The sequence below is a fragment of the Lacerta agilis genome, chromosome 17 (genome assembly GCF_009819535.1).
Source record: "Lacerta agilis isolate rLacAgi1 chromosome 17, rLacAgi1.pri, whole genome shotgun sequence".
In the NCBI taxonomy this organism is placed as follows: domain Eukaryota; kingdom Metazoa; phylum Chordata; class Lepidosauria; order Squamata; family Lacertidae; genus Lacerta; species Lacerta agilis.
Genome location: NC_046328.1, coordinates 4,207,522 through 4,228,720, shown reverse-complemented (window position 1 = coordinate 4,228,720; position 21,199 = coordinate 4,207,522). Strand labels below are relative to the sequence as shown.

Genomic DNA, 21,199 nt, shown 5'->3' with positions numbered 1-21,199 from the left:
GTGTCAAGAGAGCAGCTACAAACGTATGTTTAATTATGGGGGGGGACGGGACCAAAAAACCAGAACCTCAAATCCTCCCTCTGCAGTTTTGCCATAGTTTTATGATGCCGGATTCTAGACTTGTGTTTTTCCAACCCCGCAACCCCCACGCGTTCTCTTAGAAGGAAGGAAGGAGTTACACTTTCCTCATTGGCCTGAACAAAAGAAAAAAAGGAATCCCACTGAGACCAGAGAGCCATCTGCTAGGAATTGGGAGTGGTTTTATAGTCTGATCTCAGAGGTAGGGGTGGCCTTGTGAGGCCAGAGGCCAGAGGCTGGGCTGAAACTCCAGCCGGAGGCGAGGAACTGATCGGAGGGTAATGACTGTGTTTGTCTGTCCATTGGTTTATTCGCTTGTGCACATGCTTTCTCTAGGAGTTTGGCTGAACATGTGTGGCTGTTACGTCTCTCGTAGCAGGCCCAGTTTTCCTTCTGCATCTCTCTGTCCCTCATGTGAGACACTCCTTTCCACTGCATGTACCTGCCGTGGAGTTTTCTTTGTCGGATGGTGTTGATCAATTCATCCCTCTGTGTTGATTTTGCCCATAATGGTTCTGTGTCTTCCCCCTCCCCTTTCCCCTTTTTTTTCTCCCTTACACATCTGTGTCTACCATCTTGTCTATTTTTCTGCACATATTGTTAAATTTTACCCGTGAATTGGTACATTTCTGTGAACTTGTCCGAAATTATTTGCTGATGAGGTTGATTTTGGTCACAGTGGGCCAGGAACATTTCTTCTGGAAACACCTGGGAATTGGGATGGTACCACAAAAATCTGTTCTTACACAATTCAGAAGAAGGAAACATTTCACCGTTTTAAAACATTGTACATACAATAGCTGGGTGTGTAACAGAAATTCTCTTATTATCCCACATGTTGCCAGTTTGTGTGGTCCAAGGCAGTTGTCTGTGCCTTTTCTTCTGCTGTGCCTATCCATTTCCTATGGCGATTCTGTGCCCCATTTTCTACAGCGTTGTGGGTTTCCATTTCTGTTTCTTGTGCAGTTAGGCAAATCTGTGGCATACATTCATCATGTCACAGTGTAATAAGCAAAATCTGCTCTTATTCCCTAATGGGGTACACAAGAGCCCTTGTAGAGTCCTTTACAGGTTCTCCATCGGTAGGAGTAAAGTAACAGAGGCCAACCAGAGAATATTTAGAAGCAAAGCAGCTAGTAAACTTGATCTTTATTGTTCTGTTGCAACAGGGTGCTTACGAGGCCTGGGCCAGGTAGATAATGTGCCCTCCCCCTTTTTTTACCCTGGGGATTTCAAGGCTTGAACTGTGTCTGCATATAAAGACAAAATGCAAAATATAGATATGCAATAGTGCTTTTTAAAAAATACATAGGGAAAAGGATTATTTTAAGTATTTACATTTAAATAATGGTGAGCGATTGTGAATATGCTGACAGAGGCCCCCTTTGGAATCAGAGGCCCGGGACAAGTGGCCCATATGACCCCCCCTCTGTTTGGGCCTGCTTACCCCACACACAGGAGAGCAGGGAAGAACCCAGAACAAAGGAGCGCCTGGCCTTATATAGAAATTAGAAATTGCCCCTGCTGGAGCTCAAGACCACCCCCAGATGCATCACACATACATCACAGAAGAAGGCAGTCTCCAACAGATTTCAACAGAAATCTGAGTGCCCTTGTTTACCTTCTTTCTGCCAGTTTACCTGGTAATGCCTTCTCCGATTGCCCTTCCTGGTATGTGTGGCCATTCCTTCGAAATGATAATCATTTTAATTCTCTCACCCCCTCCTTCCTTGCAGAGAAACACTTTGTCAGTTTGGGAGTGAAAATTGGTTTCAGGGCTGTTTCCCCTGTGCTACTTCACACATGTGGTCCATACACTTGTGTACGTGTCTGCTTGGTACATAATGAGCAATTCTCATATATATATATATATATATATATATATATCTGTGTGTGTGTGTGTGTGTGTGTGTCTCTGTGTGTGTGTGTGTGTGTGTGTGTGAGAGAGAGAGAGAGAGAGAGAGAGAGAGTGACCTTAATTTGTTTATTTCAACAGTGAGACTTCAGTATGGTCAAAGGAAATATACATGGCATCTCTCAGGGAGATTAAAAAAATGTATAAAGGCAATCTTTTGAAGAGCATCAGACAAGGAAATCTCTGCCCACACATTTATGGGGACAACACAGGAAGAAAATAACACCCACAAAGCTTAGAGATAGCCTTTTTGGTGCTATAATGGAGTGTATGCAAAGTGACACAGCAATTGTTTCTAATTTGGGTGCAATTAAAGCGGTTGACACAAATGCTGCCTGAATCCTCTCCAGTTCAGCATCAGCTAAGCAGCAGCCCCGAAAATTCCCCAGTAACCCCCCTCCATCTTACTGTTCACCACCTTCCAAATTTTTATTGACCCAACAAAAAAGAAATTACAAAATGGAACAGGTCAGTGGCTGAGCATCTTTCTAGTCCACGGCAAAGTCACAAACTGAACTTTCTAGGGAGAAAATGAGGCACCAGAAAATACATGGCATCAGAAGATGCAACACGACTGTTGAAATTTAATGAAATTATCAAGGGATGGGCAGTGGAATTTAAATGTTGCATTTTTACTGGGGCTGCAAAAGGTTAAAAAAAACAGCATTTTGGGGGGGGGGAGCAAGAGTTTGCAGTTTGCATTATTTTAAACACAATGCTCTCAGCCTGTTGCAGGCAATGGGAGAGCTTCACCTAGATGTGGGTGGAACTGAGGAAGTTTCCTTCTTTTCCAAAATGGACTCTCAAGCAGTTTCATGCGGCAGAGAAAAGCCCCTTTGAGAAGTTGAGCCTCCTTCTCGCAGAGCAAAGGCAAGTCCGTTTTGTGACGAGAAACCTGCCTGCCAAGGCTGGAGTGGGATGTCAGATTAGCCTCCGCAGCAGAAGCTGCTCTGAGTGGAGCATGTGACTGCAGCGTTCTGTTGGGAGGAAGCGGTAGAGGTCAACGCAAAGGCATTTCGCCAGAGACTGCATGGCGGATGAGAGCTTTTTCAGATCCCTAACCCTTTCATCAGCCGCTGATAGCGAACTGAGGAGCGTCAGATTAATAATGGATATTTCAGGACAGAGTAGTTTATTTGCTCTCTGTTGCTGAGGGAGAACGAAGGGCTTCTGAAGGCCCTTTAAATATATTTTATTAATCCATCTGTTTGAGGGGAAATTTGCCATTCTTGAGACTGGATGTTCAACTTTGGGATGAGGCTAGGGGAACACTGCAGAAATTCCCTTGTTGCAAAACAAGGAAATCTGGGTATCTCCTTCTGTTGGCGCTTCTTCAGTTTCAAATGTTGTGGGGATCCCATTCAGACTGAAATGGTCGAGTTGCGGTCCACACAAACAGGCTAACAAACCGAAAGGTCTGTTGATTAATGGTATAGCACATGCTTTTCACATGGAAGACCCCAGATTCAGTTTCTGGCCATTTAAGTTAAAGGCTATCTAGTGGCAAGTGCAGTTTCGAAAGATCTCTCTGCCTGTCTGAGTTTAGAGAACTAGTTTCTGAGTGCTCACAGTGCTTCACATTCTCAATCCTCAGAATAGCCTTGTAAGGTAGGCTTGGATTAATATTCTCATGGCGCATTTGGGGATGGGATTTCTAGTGCAATCCTATTGGTGTCGATTCAGAATCAAGCTCCATGCAGCATGTTCAGTGGGACTTACTCCCTGATAAGTTTATACAGAATCGCAGCTCTGGAGGGTTCATGGAAGATTTGAACTAGGACTTTTCTGGCGAACACACCAGGCCACAACACTAAAAAAGGTTTGGCTGTTGGAACTGTAGGCTACGTTAACAAATTGTACGTGGGTTGCTTATTCATTTATCACTTTCAATTTTGTCCTTAAGATGATTGAAAATAATACAGCTTTGAATTTGGGGTTGTTGCTTGTTTGTAACTTTTAAATAATTTGGAAACTGTAAGAGTCGTCCCTTGTGATTGATTTTGTTAAAAGTTAGTTTACACATTCTTTTTCTTGTAGATTTACATCAAAAGAAAGAATAATGTGGTTTTCATTTCAGCTGGGCATGTAAAATAATAAAGTGGGGATAGAGAAGAACAGTTTATCTAGAAAATGTGGAGGAATAAAGGACTCATATTTTGAAAAAGTGGTATGTGGAGGTCACAATCCAACCTAGTTACGCCTGCTTCAGCCTGCCGATTTCGAGCTTCAGCATGTCCAGTTCTGTGTTGGATTGTCGCCTGAGAGTCTTAACGGCTTCTGTGGGATTCTGTAATATTTATTCCCCCTCTTTCTCCCCACCAAGGAGGAAAGATTTAAGCATCTAAAATATCCCCTGGATGAAGAAGGAAAATTAATCTCGGTCTTGCCTTCAAAGTGCAGTTGAAATTCTGGAGTGGGGAAACAAATGAGGCTTGTAATTGTACAAGGAAAGCATTTTAATTGCAAGGCAGGGGTGCAAGGAGGGTTGGTATGTGTCCCCCTCCCTTTTCCCGAATTCTGCAAATTTACTGTCTTCATGACAGCATTGCGTGTCAACTCCCGGCACTGGATGGGGTTGCTAGGCAGCAGGTTCTTCTATATCCCAAGACTTTCTGATTTGCCAGCCTTCGTGAGGCACATGGTAAGCCTCTTTCCAGCCTACCGTCTAGAGGGACTTTTGCATGCTGCTTGCATACAGTCGAGATCTTGTACCTGAAATGTGATGAAAGGGGGAGGAAAGCACTGCTTGTTGGAGGCTTTGGGGGGGGAATGAGGGGGACTGGAGAGGGGGTTCGCTTTTTGGCACTGCATCCTCACTCTGGTGCAGTAGGTTGGGGAAATAACTGTATGTAAAAAGAACGAGGCTGGGATACAAACCCTGAACCAGCAACCGGAACAAGGCAAAGAGGTTAGTGGGTTAAGTGCCGTGCGTTTCCTGCCTTTGCGAAGGTGCCTGTTGTAAACCTAAGAATGGAGGCAGTAATTCAGCCATTAGATATGGATGGGGGCTGGAGGATCAAGTGGAGCTGGGGGGGGGGGGCGGACGCTCTGTGCCTCTGCAGCCGCCCTGCTGTAAAACTGCTCCCAAACTCTTACAAAGGCGACTTGGGGAACGAATGGATTTAGTACTTTGCAAATTCCATCTGTGGATCCTTTCTCACGTTCTCTCACGACCAGAATCTTAGAAGATAACAAAAAACAGGAGCAGCTGAGCACAGCTCATTTTTCTAGTGACACTCTTGTCTTTGCCATCCCTTGCGAAAGCAACGCTGGTCGTGAGTAAGCATCCACCTTGGTTTAGGTTCGAGCAGAACTGTTTCAAACTTTGTTATTGAACCCCGTTTGGAAAAAAGCTGGAAGAGAAGCTCTTCCTGCCCATCCAGAGCGAAGAATCACATTGGAACACAGAGCCACGGGCTGTGCACGTAGATAACCAGTTTCATTTCTCCGCTTTGGGGGGGGGGGAGCTGTGTTCCCCCCACCCACCCATGCAGATATTCCCCTAAGAAACCCAGAACTGCCTAGACGGGTTTTTCTTCCAGAATCCAGTTGTTTTTAAACCCATTCAGAGGATTAATGGAATGTGTTCTTGCGAGACCCTCAACGTATATGCAGTTACTACTAAACATTAATGATTGGTGGGAAATTGCTTTTGTTTCCCATGGTTGGTTGGATTTTTTAAATTGTTTATGTGCTTTGCAGGTACTGTCTGATGAGTGTGAAAGGATGCTTCACAGATTTTCACATTGATTTTGGGGGCACTTCAGTTTGGTATCATGTATTCCGTGGAGGGAAGGTAAGTGGATGTGACACCTTTGGAGGAGGGGAAGGGGAAGGGGGGGGAGAGCCCTTATTTGCAGCCCAGTAGCCTCTGTTTTTATGCTCTTTATCTGATCCTTGTAATTGCTTATGCTCAAAATCTTCAGTAGATTTTGGTCAGTGGAAAATGCTAAGATAGGAAGAACATCTTGCTGTGGTTTGTGAAACAAAAATGGAGCATTGTAATGTGCTTATTTGTTTATTTATTACACTTGTTCCCGGCTTCTTAATTTCTCCTGGGTGGCTATGGGGACCTATAGAAAAACAGCTCATGACATTAAAATAAATAATTTTACACCAACAACTCATTATTAAAGGAAAATAACAACAAATGATAACCAACTATCACCATTTCTGAAATATCTGGTGAAAGAGAATGTACTCGGCTTCAGAAACTGAGAAATATATATTCTGTTAACCTAGTTCCAATAGGATCCCTCTCTGTTCTCAACTCTCAGGACAGGTGATTTATTTTCTCTCTCTCACACACACACATAATTTGTCTTTTACACAAATGTATTAGGATTCAACTAAATGTTTATATATGCTGGTTGTTCTGCAACTAGAATCGCAGGTCCCATTCTTGAGATCAAATCATAAGGTCTCAGAGGCTGAGTGCTACTCAGTTTTTCTGCCCCATTTCTTACCACTGTTGGGGTTGTAATGCCTTCTGGGCTGCAGTTTAAGTGTGCTCTGGCCCTCCATCCTGCTCAGTCAGAAACTGAAGAAGTTGAGCATCTCTTCCGCAGAGCAGAACTGCGGTTGGCTTGCTGCACTCAACTTTATTTCAATTCTTGGGAATTGCTTGCCTAAAATTTGTACATTACTTGGGTGCAGATTTGGCAGCAGGAGCTCTGCAAGGCTGGTTTAGACTTATTTAGCCATATCAGGCTCCATTGAACATACAATTTTTTTTGTGTTCCACCATTAACTGGACAACACAAGCCCCTAGTAGATATGGAACACACTGGGTGACCTTAAACCTCAGTTCCCCCCCTGTCTCTTGAGACATATGGATGCCAATAAAACAAAAAGGGCCACAGTGGTGAAGGAGCTACCTAGCTACACAATAGAACAGGTTCAAGTATGCAGCATGAAACAGGTGTACCTATTGGCTAGAGCAGGCATGAAAGGTGTGAATATTGTGAAGCTGGTAGAGCCACTGGCATGCCAAGACAAAATGCCGCCCAAATCAGATGGTAAACTCCATCTAGGGCTAAATATTGGCATGAGACCAATTTTTGTTTTGTTTTGTTTTTAAAGACTTCTGTACTGCTTTTCCAGTTGCTTATCTCGCAAAGTAGTTTACAATCAGTAAAATAAAAAGGTAAAGGTTCCCTTGACCATAAGGTCCAGTCGTGGACGACTCTGGGGTTGCGGCGCTCATCTCGCTCTATAGGCCGAGGGAGCCGCCGTTTGTCCGCAGACAGCTTCCGGGTCATGTGGCCAGCATGACTAAGCCGTTTCTGGCGAACCAGAGCAGCGCACGGAAACACTGTTTACCTTCCAGCCAGAGTGGTACCTATTTATCTACTTGCACTTTGACGTGCTTTCGAACTGCTAGGTGGGCAGGAGCAGGGACTGAGCAACGGGAGCTCACCCCGTCGCGGGGATTCGAACCGCCGACCTTCTGATCGGCAAGCCCTAGGCTCAATTGTTTAGACCACAGTGCCACCCGCGTCCCTTTTTATCAGTAAAATACATTGGGGAAAATATCAGTGATACAGCAGTGAAACTAAAAGTTGTATTGCATTCAACAACAGCAAGACGCAGGCACACTGTCTGGTCATGGCAGGACTCTGGGATTATGATACAACTAGCCAAGAATTACCATAAGGGAAAGCCGAAAAAAACTTCCAAGAGAGATTTCGGGAAGTCCTTCTGATCAAGGCACAGCCCTTTTGCAAGGCTCTTTTTGGGGGAAACCTTTAAGCAGGAAACATTCAAGTGTGAAAAACGTTTATTCTGTACCTCATTGGATAATGTTGAGAAACCTTGAGAAAATGTTTATTGGGGTATGAGAAGAGATTCCCCTGCTTCTAGATTTCATTTTTATTTCTAGATCTTCTGGCTGATCCCTCCAACTTTGCAGAACCTAGAACTCTATGAGGAATGGGTTCTCTCAGGGAAGCAAAGTGATATCTTTCTGGGGGACAGGGTGGAGCTATGCCAAAGAATTGAACTGAAACAAGGGCACACCTTCTTCATTCCTTCAGGTAATGCAACTGTTTTTGAAAGCCATGTCCTTCTCCTTGCATGTTTTTGGGACTAGAACATATTCATGGAAGGCCATCTCTTGATCCAGACCTGAACCATTGCTGGATCTACAGCAGGTTGTTACTTTCTGCAAGTAGAAAAGTAGCAAGCGTGGGAGAAAGCTGCTTGCCTGGCCCCTTGCATGCAGGACTGTTTTTTTCTGTTTCCAGGGAGTTCTTAGAAGCAGTGAAGTATTGAAAAACAATGTGTGGCTCCCTTGCGGTCTGAAATAGTGTGGTTTGTTTCAGACTCCCGACTGTGCTACATGCATCCTCCAGACCTGTGAGCCTCTAATCCAGTGTTCCTGAGGCCTCTGGCTGCTCAGTTTGGGGAGGGAAGGTGTTGAACTGGTCTTTGAGCTAAAGCCGGCAGGTAGTAGTGCTCTGTTCACATAGTAAGGCCAGAAGGCCAGACTTCTGATAGGCATCCCAGGTCTGGCTAACTCCAAGGCTTCATGCTGCCTGCTAAATGGAGGTGCTGATGTTGCACACTCCGCTTCTGTCATGTGCTTGAAGTCTGGGGGTTTTGGGTCCTGGGTCCTGTACACACCTGTTCCTAGGTAGCCTACTAGGCGAAGTCACAGCCTCCAGCTTTGAGGTTCTTTGTTCAAGTCTTGCGGATATGGACAACAATATTACAGGCCCTTCAGTTTTTATAGTGAAAACGCTTCTGGGACAAAACACCATGACTGGGGGAATTTTAGCACATTCTGTGGTCACTGAAACTATACACTACTTAAGACAGCATTTATTATACTTACCTAGGGGGTGGAGGGCTCACCAAGCAACAGCTGTCTAGTCTCTGACTGAGCACATGAAGATCCTGGTGTGCTCTTGTGTGTTGTATGCAGCTGTAGGAAAGAATCTGCATGCTGATATGTTTATCATGCAAAATCCCCATTTTGCGCTCTCCCCTTAAATCCTTCCCCCCATTCACCTTTCAGTGTTTTTTACTTCGCCACTCTCAGATGTTTTTTCCCCAGGGGGTGTGTTCTTTTCCCGATGTCTTTCATTTTCTCCCCACCTTTCTAGGGTGGATACATGCTGTCTATACTCCAGTAGATTCCTTGGTGTTTGGTGGAAACATCCTGCATAGTTTTAACGTTCCCATGCAGCTTCACATCTATGAGATCGAGGATAGAACGAGGGTAAGGATGCTCAAATATATCTGACTGTTCACTCATGCAATAACAGTTCTTTTTGAAAGGCAAGACACGGAAGGTTCCAAGATGCTTGGAAAAAGACAGGTAACTTGCCTATAGGTCTGTGGTCACTTGGGTGGAGAAACAACTCCCAAATCTTTGGGGCAGGGTAGCAAAGAAGCAAAGTTGAGGTCCAGGACAGAACAGCAGGCTGCATTGGAGCAGGCTGGAGACCAGGAGCAGACTTGGGTCCACCTGGTGCTTCCCAACTGATGTTAAATACCATCTTTTGAGCCCTGGTTTTTTGCCATCCTCAGGCAAAGGAGGGATTCTGGCCAAACTCCAGGAGTTGCAGGCCATGAGCAGCTTGATGAGCACTTTTGAACCTTCATTGACATGACATGTTGGTGGCAACGTTCTGGGGAGCTAAGGAGTGACTTTGTGTGAGTTAGTGAGGTGAGCCTTCAGTAGCACCCCAGCAGCTGCAGAAACAAGACACTGTTTTTGGTTCCTTCCCTTGCTCAACTGAATATGGGTGGTTCTTTGGCAACAGTGCTTCCACTCTCCACAGGCCCTGCAGGTTTGAGAACCAGTGGCTGCCCTTCTTCCTCCAAGTGGACCCGTAAGCCCCGCTAGATGACACCAGTCTACCTTCAGCTCCTCTTGGACCTGTGCTACCCAGAGCAGAAGCCCATAATTCCTTGCCCTGCAATGTACTCTACCTAGCCTATTCCTATTACTTCTGGCTTGGAGTCCTCATTGCCCGTGGCGCATCCTCATAGCTTATCCCTGACATTTATGGCATATCCCCACCAGGCCTCCCTTGCAGGACTGTTGCCCCAGGACATCATTTTTGCTAAATTTTGTTTGCCAGGGGAGGGGGTTGATGTTGTAGATTCTGCCTGCCAGCTGGCACAGGGCCACACTCCACCCCTTGGTTTTGATGGTTCCTCAACACTTGGCTTTGTGGAATTCTAGTCTGTCATGGAATTCTGTCAGTTGTTCCTGATTGGCTCCCTGGCACTTTATTTTGTGAACATTGGCCAATCGCGTTGCCGTGTCAGATGTTAGCCATCTGGGTCCTCCGTAGGAGTTTTGGAAATCCCACCCCTCTCCAAGTGTCCCTTAAGGGCTTGCTCTCCACTGTGTGTGTGTGGTGCCCTCTGCTTTCCCCAGCTGCGGCATCTAGTGGGCCTTTCATGCCAGTTGAAACATGGAAGGTGACGCTGTCCTGCTCCACCTTTTTAGGAGGTATTTGAGAGAAGGATCTATCCACTGGAACACAGGAGGTGACCCTTCTGCCTCATTTTCCAGAGGTGCCATGTTATATTGTTAGGACTTTGCTGCTAATTTCTACACAACACAATTCAGAGAAGTTTGCTGTGCTTCAGAGGACAGGTGGGGCAAATGCTTGGGGCTGTTGAAGTGTATGCATCACATGCAGGTAGTGGACAGGTGTGTAGGGTGCTCTGCATCTCTCCCGAATTTACTTGTATGGCACATTGTCACAGACTGCTGGGAAAACCCATAGAACCCCATATTCCGTTGTTTTGGTTCTTCCTTTTTTAAAAAAAGTATGTTTCTTTCGTTCACACTTGTCTTGAGAATCTTGAAACATGAAAGGAGGGTAACTAGTGTTTTTTCCCCAAAAGATAAATTAATCTAATCTGAATCTGAAAAGCCCTGTCTCCCCTCGGCCATGGATTCATTGCATGGCCTTGGTCAAGCCACTCTCTCTCTCTCTCTGCCTCAGTTTCTAGTATGTACAACTTGGAACAATAGAGACCTACGTAACATGAAAAGGGTGTTACGAGGGTGAACACAGAATGAATGGGGCCATGCTTACTGATGTACCCTGCCCAACCAGTTTGAAGGTCTACATTGTGTGGTGTAAGGGTGTCCTGGGGCTGCAGCCTAGACTGTGATGGGCAGCCTAGTTCTGCACAATCTACCTTTTCGTTTTGTTAAACTACAATTCTTGTTGTCTCTTGATGTGTATTTAAATTTATAAAGCAAGAGTGCATCCTTAGGCTCTCCTAGTATTAATGGCACAGCTAATCTTCACAAATGATCCTAATTATGCACTGTTGCTTAAGAAAGCGTCCAGCACCGTTCTGAATCAGACTGCAGGCTCCTCCAGGCATCCTATTTTTCAGCATTCATTCCGGTTTGCTTGCACAAAGCTTATGTGGTGGTTAGACTTCTCTGTCTTTATTTAACATTCATCTTACTTGTTTGCAGGGCATTAACATATATGCCTGTTAATCATTTGTTCACCCCACACTTTTTAATGCATCTCCCTGTGACTTTCCACAGAGCCAAATGTCCCAGTTTTTTTAAGTTGATCTGCTGTGCTAGGGCAACAGAGCACTTTAGTCCCCTTTAAATGTGCAGACCAAAAGTTCTGGTCTTCAGTTGAATATCTCCTGCGAAACACTGAAAACCTGGAAGCACCTTTAAATACTGTACTCTATCCAGTTTCCCCAACAACCAGCAGGCATCTGATGGTCCACTTTGGGGGGCTGCAGTCTGGCTTCTGCCCACCCCTGGCCTAGGCAGTGTTTTCTCAAATGGAGCCACAGTCACTGTGTGTAGATGCTGGGGACTTCTCACTGAGCCACTGAATCACTTGTTTTGCATTTTGGGGCTCCTGCAAGTGAGATCAGGGGTCTTCAGCATGGGGTGGGGTGGGGGCAGATTGTGAAAAGCACAGCCACAAGAGCACCATGGTGACCTAGTTCACTGGCTCTCCAATTGGCCTTCAGCTACAGCCTAGAGATCTTTGATATGTGCTGGGTCGTGTGTGCCTTAAACATGCATAACGAAAGCAAGAGCAAAGCCACGGCCTTGCAGATTGTGTAGGCAGAAAGCAGCTTTTACTGCAAAGTAAGTGTAAGGCTTTTCAGTGGTTGCTCATGAGGAATCAGGCTGACGCAGAACTTCTAAAAACTAAGTTCTTTATTGTGCAGCTATTTACAGTGGAGCTAAAATAAAGATGTCCAGCTCATCCCTCTGCAGAGTCCGGGAATGTCTGTTTCCGGTTCTTTGCCCAACATAAGAGGCGCGGGATCCTAAACCCCCGCCTTCCCCCTCTACGTCCTTCCTCTTCCAGCTTGGTGCAGAAGCTCTCCATCCCTGCCACAGCCCCTGCTCCGACTTCCTGTCTCCATCTCCCCCTCCCCACTGGAAGAGCGGTCGCTTCCTCCATTCGAGGAGGATGACGAACTGCTCAACGGAGACGGGGGCTCCCTGTACTGCAACCGCCCCGGGATCGCTTCCCGCTGCGGCGAGGGCGGTTTCCTGACAGTAAGGGATGCAGGTGGCACTGGGGGTTAAACCACCGAGCCTAGGACTTGCTGATCAGAAGGTTGGCGGTTCGAATCCCCGTGTTGGGGTGAGCTCCCGTTGCTCAGTCCCAGCTCCTGCCCACCTAGCAGTTCGAAAGCACGAAGTGCAAGTAGATAAATAGGTACTACTCTGGCAGGAAGGTAAACAGCGTTTCCATGCACTGCTCTGGTTCGCCAGAAAGCGGCTTAGTCATGCTGGCCACATGACTCGGAAGCTGTACGCCGGCTCCTTCGGCCTGTAAAGCGAGATGAGCGCCGCAACCCCAGAGTCGTTCACGGCCGGACCTAACGGTCAGGGAGGGGTCCCTTTACCTTTTTAAAGCCCTTTACTCTGCAACACCAGCTGAGAGGTGCAGGGGCTTATGCCTTTCAGGCAGGAAATGGCAATTTACTTTGTAGAAAAGGCTTTACTTTGCAGTAAAGTGCTGCTTTCTGCCTGCTGGGTGTACAAGGCCAGCTGGGCAGTGCATTTTCTATATATTACAGGGTGAAAAAATATGAAACCTTCATTGCGGTCTGGAGTTCATATCAATAAGAGACAAAATAACAATATATTGCCCACTCCTACCACCAAGTCCTGTCTCTAGGCTGTAGCTGAATGCCAGTTGTGGCTGTGTTTTTCACAACCTGCCCCCCACCCCATGCTGAAGACCCCTGGTCTCACTTGCTGGAGCCCCAAAATGCCTCTGCATAGCAAGTTGACTGCTGGTTAGCATGGAGTTGAATTTTCTTGACATAGTAGTAAAAACCCTGTAAGGTGACTCGTTGGCTCGCTTGCCTGTAAACTTTCTGTTCTAAGGATTGATCAGTATTGCTGTGGTGAGGTGTGGATGTTAAAAACGGAAAAGACAAGGAAATGCTTCTTTCTTCCTTTTTTTTTGTCTGAAAGACAAAAAATAGAATAAAGACAAAAATAGAATAAAATGGTGGCAGCAAGTGAAAACCTTTTATGAAGAGGGAAAGGTTCTGGGTGTTAAAACAGATTACCAGTAAGCTACTTATAAGCTGTCCTGTGTGTGAGGAAGTGCAGCAGCAAAAATGTGGTATCAGCTTCCTGGGAATCTTGGCTGTCATTTTTAATATACAAAATATTTTAAAAAGCAACCCCACTTTCCCCCCTCCTTTGCTCAAAGATCACAGCATAACAATACAAGATGAGACTATATACTTAGCAGTGTATGGGCAGTGCCTGCTGAGATCTTGGAAACCAGGCAGGTGACTGGATCAGATCTCTAGTGGTTGAGGGGCCTCAGGGTTTTATTTAACTGTAGCTCTTTCCACCATCGGTGACTGGTAAAACTAGAATAAATTATACTGATAAGAGAAATCGCACCAATATACAGTACTCAGTTTTGCTTACTTGCAAGTGCCGTGCAGAATTTGGATTGTACCTGTGTGCAGATTTTTTGGAGGTATGTTTTTTAATTTATTTTCAAGAATAATATCTAGTTACAGAATAATAAAAAATGTCTTCAGCAGTACAGTTAGTGCAGAATTAAAAACAACAACAACATCATTTTAGCACAGAGTACCAAGTAGCTTATCTACTTGGAAGGAAGCCCCACTCAGATTGGATGGGGCTCATGTGCAAGCAGTTGTGATTAGCCCTCTTGGTTCTTCCTGTGCAGATCATATCCTGTAACGCTTTCTTCGTTCAGAATATTGCAACAGAGTCTCTGGCTCTTCAGCTGAACTTCCTTGATGGACTCCATTTAGGCACATGGCTTTCTTTCAAGCACTTAACTTCTCTCTCTCTCTCTCTCTCTCTCTCTGTGTGTGTGTGTGTGTCCGTGTGTGTGTGTGTGTGTGTGTGTGTCCAGCAGCGGAAGGAGATTTCCTGGTGCTATTCACAAAGCAATTCTTGCCAGCACAAAGAGAGAGTGTGATGCAAGTGTGGCTTTGCTCCACCTTCTTTTTAAATGGCAAAGATGTGCTTGAGCCTGTGCTGTACTTTGATTGTTGGTGTTCAGAGCCCCCACCCCAATTTTCTCTTTCTTTTAATGGTGGGAGCAGCCTGGTATTGTCTCAACACATTGCGAGACCTTAATGCTGATTTATAGCCTGATCATACGTGATGATGTTAGTCTAGGACCTAGAATCTCGATTAATTTCTCACATCTTGAGGGTTGGGAAGAGTTTGGAAGAGACAGACTGAGAGCTGGGGCGGGCAGAGCGTAATGGTTAAGAGCATGAGTCCCGTGCCATGAGCTTGCTCAGTTGCCTGAGGCTACACACTGTCTCTTGGCCTTGCCCTCCCCACCTGGAAAATATGGGGCTCATACAGGGATAAAGGTAAAGGTCCCCTGACAGTTAAGTCCAGTCGCGAACGACTCTGGGGTTGCAGCGCTCATCTTGCTTTACTGGCCAAGGGAGCTGGCATTTGTCCGCAGACAGTTTTTTCCGGGTCATGTGGCCAGCATGACTAAGCCGCTTCTGGCGAAACCAGAGCAGCGCCGTTTACCTTCCCACCGGAGCAGTACCTATTTATCTGCTTGCACTTTGACATGCTTTCGAACTGCTAGGTGGGCAGGAGCAGGGACCGAGCAATGGGAGCGCACCCCGTCATGGGGATTTGAACCGCCAACCTTCCGATCGGCAAGCCCTAGGCTCAGTGGTTTAGACCACAGCGTCACCCGCGTTCCTTCATACAGGGATAGTTATTTATTATATTTTCATTTCCAGGGTGGTTTACAACAGGAATAAAACAATTTGAAGTGCTTCATAAGTATGAAAAGTTGTTGTTGCTGTTGTTGTTTGCTAGAGGTCTGAACTGATCCTTCTGTTAGGCTTTTGGAATAAGGCCGAGGGCTGCAGGCTGCTCACCACTGATGTAGCACATTTTGAATTGTCAGCCCTTCAAATTCTGTTCAGTAACAAATGGGTCTCGGGTGCAGATCAAAGAAGGCTGGCATCATGTGCTCCAGAAAGCAGGCCCCTAGTGACATTGTGCTCAGCACGGTATTGATAGGGGCCATTTTGCAGCAGCAGACACTTCCAAACGCTATTCAGGGGATGTTGCAGTAATTTAATCTGGATTTGACCAAAGCATATGTGATAGAGGCCAGATCCTGCTGGTCTCACTTAACCACATACCAGTAATTATGTCAGTCTAGCCTAAAAAAAGAGAAAGAGAAATTTAATGACGTTTATGAGTTTTACTCTCAGCTGACCAATTGAGTGAGTGGCTGTTTTTTTTAAAGGTTAAGGATGCATTCCTATGAGAACTGATCTGTATCAAGCAGTAGCCAGAGGTGTCAGCTAAAAAATGCAGCACTTGTGGTGTGTGTGTGTGTGTGTGTGTGTGTGTAAGTGTGTAAATAGATTTTTTTTGTAAAAGCCCCTGAAATATCTTTTAACATTTCACTTTGAACTCTGGAAGCTATCCTTCCCCAGTGTGGATACATTTCCTCCCATAATGTTCAGAAATAATTTGAAAAAACCTTTGGCGGGTTGTAAATTATTGATCACAGAACTTTCCGCTGGAAAGAATCAATTAAATCATTGCCTCCAAGCCCCTTCTACGATATGCTTTTTCCCTTTGGTAGATGATATATTGGAATATTAAATGTACCGCTTTGGTTCTGCAGTTTACCACATTTCCTAAGTAATGGCCTGTCTCTGTGCTGTAGAGCTTGCAAGGCGGCTCACAGTATTGAAAAGCAATTGCAGTGCAGCAACCTGCAATTTACGTGGGGGTTACGCTCCGGGATATTGCCTAAAGCTGAAACTGCATTGGGTGCAATGGCGGGGTGGGATTCCCAAAGTGTTTTTCCAGACGCCCACCACTTTTTGCCTGCCCTCTTTTAATTTGTTAAATATGTTTTGCCAAGTGCATGAAGCTGAATGCACACAAGTTACATGTGTGCAAGTTGTGGGCTTATTATATTTATTTATTTATATTTACAATCCCGCCTTTTTGTCATTTTGAAACTTAAAAGTACCATCCCTGGGAGGAGGGCTTTTACATACTCAGGTTCGGCAAGGTCGCTGTATCATCTTCCTTCCAATCATATCCTGGGACCAGCAAGCCCTAAAATGCATTAAAACCCAAAAGCACTGCTAGAAAAATGTTCCAAAATTGCACTGTAAGAACAGCAGCTCGCCTCCCTCCCCCTCAAGCCTCAGATCCCTGCATCGTTCATCAAATGATCGGCAAATAAAACAGTTTTAACTAACTGCTCACAAAAAGCCACACAGATGTTTCTGGGGTGTTCTTAAGGAGAGCCTTTTCTGCCTCCGGCCCAAGCGCTTTCTGTTCCAGGATGCTGCTTCCCACATCAGCCTGCAAGGTGCTGATTCATCCAGGGCATGATGGCAACATCCCTCCTCCATTGCTTCGCTTTCAGCAACTAATCAGTGATGTACTGGAGCTTCCAGTTTGCCCTCATGGTTAATTGTTGCTGATAGAGCTCTCTGCTTTGGAGCAGCCTTCCTCAGAGGGTGTTGGATTCCACCTCTTGTCAGCCCAGTGTGGCCAGTGGCTTGGGAGGGTGGTGGTTGTGATCCTGAGCGCCCAGTTAGGGAAGGCTGCTTTATAGAAATACAACTTGATTTACTGGACGAGAGCTGAGAGCTCACTGAGTCCAGGATTCTGATCCTAGCAGTGGCCAGCTAGAGGAAACTTCCAGCAAGGCAGGAGGGGCAGCTGCTTCCCTCCACTGTTACGGTTCATGTCTGCAACTGGTTTCTGTCTGACAGGGCGCGTCGTCTTCTGTTCACAGCACATGCACCGGCCGTCTCTCGCTTTTGATGGTTTTGCAGAGCACAGGGCACATTTCAATGAGATATCAAATTAGAGACACCGAGGGAATTGGCTGTGGGATGGAGCCTAGGATCGCAAGGCCATTAGGAACTCAAATTGACGATTCGGAATTGATCGTCCATGGCACGGGAGCACTGCATGCCTTGTGACTGCCTTGTCTTACGCATTTGAATTTTATTTCATTTTATTTTTTACATTGGTAAAACGGCTGAATTTGGTGACGCTCAGAAACCTGTCAGCGAAAATGTTGAGCAAATGATGTCTTTAATATTCCCCAGGCATCTGGCTGAAAACCTTTGGAAGGCCGAGGGGTGGAACGGGCGGCTTCCTGTTTGTAAGTCAAATTCTTTGCCAATTTTGTTTCCTGCAGTGCTCTCTAAAGAAAAAGAAAAGAAATAAACATTAATAATTTGAGTTCCTCTTATGAACATCCTCTTTTAACATGGCTGGTTTCCCTTGTGTTTGACTATTGCAATGAGCAATCTGGTATGTAACTGAAATCCTAGGCAAGGCAGCGCAGCCAAGGTGGTGCCCTTGAGACATGGTTGGAGCACAACACCTGCGCTGGTTGGGACAGGTGGGAGTTGTAATCCCACAGCATATTGAGGGCACCCTGTTGGCTACTTCTGTCCTAGAAAGAACTTCCAGTAAGCTGAAACACCAGGCTTGAAGGCTGATGAAAGTTGCAGGATATTGCCAGGATAGTTGGCCTATATTCTGGGAACCTCGCTATTAGTGGGGCAGAACTTGTTCAGTGGTGGAGCATGTGCAGAGGTGGTTTTTTGTGGTATCTCCAGTTAAAAGACTCAGATACCAAGGTGATGGGGAAGCCTGAGAAACCCAAGAGCCACTACAGTCGCATAGGTGGACAATACTGGCTAGGTCCTGGGCTGGCTCCAGGCACTGGGCAGTTAGGCATTTGCCTGGGTCCCGAAACCGCCAGTGGGCTCACTGCCATCACAGCGCTACCATTTCCACTAAGAAGACCAGGTGCGGCCTTTGCAAATTCTCAGTTTGCATGTCCTGTCTCTCTTGGGTGAGGGGAAATCACTGATAGGACTGTGCCCCCGGAGCAAGCACCGCCTAGATGGGCAAATAGTCTGATCTGATGTAAGGCAGCTTCCTATAGCCCAAACCTATAAATAGTACCAGCTGTATAAAAATAAGTTTCCCATTGATAAGAGCATGTGCACTAAGGTGGTATGAGACCATGGGAGGGGCTGCTGGGGAATGGATGTGCTCCCTGCACAATCTCCTCAAGGCGTAGCTTGGTAGCCAGGGGCGCCAAATTGAATAAAATATTGGGGGGGACCCAGGTAAGCCCTGCCCCGATCCTATGCACCGTATGCCTCTAGCTTGTCTTCCCCATAGGCCCCATGTGGGGTCCAAATACATTCTGGGACAGGCTCAAGGTGTCACTAGATGCCTGCATGCCACTTTCCAGTCACTGGTTAAAAAAGCAACCCTTAAAAAAAATCATGAAAAATGGGAGGGTCAAAGGAAAGGGCCTGGGCATGCCCCAAGGAGCTGTATGAGGGTTGCCATGGTACCCACATTGGGAAAACGCAGGTATAAGCTGTACTGAGTGCTTATTATTATTATTATTATTATTATTATTATTATTATTATTATTATTATTAACCACCCTGCCCATCTGTCTAGGTTGGCCCAGCCACGGTGTGCAGCTTCCAACACATTAAAAAAAAAATCAACATTAAAAACTTCCCTATACAGGGCTGCCTTCAGACGTCTTCTAAAGTTGTATAGTTACTTATCTCCTTGGCATCTGAAGGGAGGGTGTTCCACAGGCCAGGAGTCACTGCCCAAGACCCTCTGCCTGGTTCCCTGTAACTTCACTTCTCGCAGTGAGGGAACTGCCAGAAGGCCCTTGGAGCTGGAACCTCAGTGTCTGGGCAGAACGATGGGGGTGGAGACGCTCCATCAGTATACTGGACCAAGGCAGATTAGGGCTTTAAAGGTCAGCACCAACACTTTGAACTGTGTTCGGAAACGTACTGGGAGCCAGCGTAGATCCTTTAGGATCCGACGGCCACTCCCAGTCACCAGTCTAGCTGCCACATTCTGGAATGGTGATTGCAGGTGTAACAACGTGGCGTGACTTTAAATGGAACTATGGATGAAACATCAGGGCTTAGATGGAAACATTTTAAAAGCAGGCCGTGCTGGAAATAGACATCCATGGTACTAAATGGATACCAATATTCCAGCATGCTGCAGAGCAGAAAGAGAGAGCGGGGAAGCAGGTTTATTCCATCCCTGCTGCTCAGAGCTGCCTTTGGCTCTTCTGCAACTGTCATCTAGCAGCAGCAATTCCACCAAGCTCCCTGCACTGTTTCCACTCCAAACTGGTCATTGTAAGTTTAAGAACTAGTGCCGGAGCTTGTTCCTATCCTCCTCCATCCCCATTCCCTTTTCCTTTATGTCACCTATTGTAGAGGTTTTTCATTGATCTGTAACACTGCTCTGGAAGTTGTGTTTTTTTTGCTAAAGGTTGGGATAAAACACATTGTAAATAATGAGCCCAATGCACTCTAGTGTATCCTAGCTAAGTCTTCACCTGCCACCTTTAGAAAAGTCACCAGTAAAAAGAAGGGGTGGGAGGTGAAAGGGGGAGGTGAAAAAAGGAGTAAGAGCAGTTAGAAATAAGTGATGCAGAAAGAGTAGTGAGTCCAGTAATATTCTTATAGGGCAGCACTGGGAAAACTATCCACATCGGGTTCTTTTCAACTAACCTTTACTCATCGTAGACCCCAGAAATGAATAATCATCACTAAGGTTTGATCCTGCTCTGGAGGGTAGGACTTGAACACATGGCTTCAAGATATAAGAAAGGAGATACCAACTAAACACCAGGAAAAACTTTCTGAGAGTAAGAGGTGTTAGACAGTGGAATGGTCTCCTTCAGGAGCTTGTGGGCTCTCCTTCCTTGGAGGTTTTTAAGCAGAGGTTGGGTGGTTATCTGTCATGGATGCTTTAGCTGAGATTCCTGCATTGCAGGGGCTTGGACCAGGCGACCCTTGGGGTCTCTTCCAGTTCTGCGATTCTATAATTCTAAGCCAATATTTTGCATCTGGCCACAGGTGATGGGCCAAGGCGTCTCTATAGGAAGAAAATAAAAGATATTGTGAGGGAAATTTTGCAGACTGCTTTATGTATACTACACCCTTTTTCTCCTTGTGGAAATCAAGGTGGTGGTATGTATCGTGTTCCCATCTTGCCTTTCATGAAAGGCAGGCCTACCTACCATCAGCAGAATTGCTGTATCACATGCCTCCCTGAGAAGTGTGGTCATTACTGTGTCTGTGCAAAAAACAGCAACCACAAAGCGCCTCTGCTGTGATTAGCAAAGTTACCAATCACTATGACTGGAATTTATTGGTCTACCACTGGAACGGGCCTGTTGGATGGCATTAATTCTATGGAAAGAAGTCGAAAGCATGGCAGCTCTAAGCCGGTCCCCTGACTTCCTGTGGAGTGTGCCTCCACAGAGAGGAAGGTGCACTGGCAGCCAGCAACCAAGAGTGATTAAGGCACAAACTGGCAATTATATCATATACAGTATATTTACAAATTGCTGGATTGGGAAATTGAATGCCGAAAATAGAGTGACCAGCTCAAGGCCAAGCAGTGAGTTGTCTTGAACTGGGGGTTCCCCCAGAGCCAAATCTAATGCTCTGTCCATGGATGACACCAGCTCTTGAAAAGTGGGAAGCTTGTACAATCGACTCGGTAATCTTCACTTCTCAGAAGTCTCAAGTGCCTGCTTTATGAACACTCACCGTAACAACAAGCTTGTGAGGGCGGAGTCCAGTGAGCCGTTCTCATTTAACCAGTGGGAAAGCAGAGACTGAGAGGTGACA

The 21,199-nt window shown here is 45.9% G+C and overlaps 1 protein-coding gene across 1 annotated transcript in view; it reads left to right on the top strand.

Moving 5' to 3' along the window:
* Positions 1-21,199, top strand: part of KDM2B (lysine demethylase 2B) — a 79,534-nt gene that overhangs the window by 25,039 nt on the left and 33,296 nt on the right. The window contains 3 exon segments of the mRNA XM_033174468.1: positions 5,696-5,789; positions 7,875-8,028; positions 9,100-9,215. Of these exon segments, the coding sequence (XP_033030359.1) occupies positions 5,696-5,789; positions 7,875-8,028; positions 9,100-9,215 (364 nt within the window).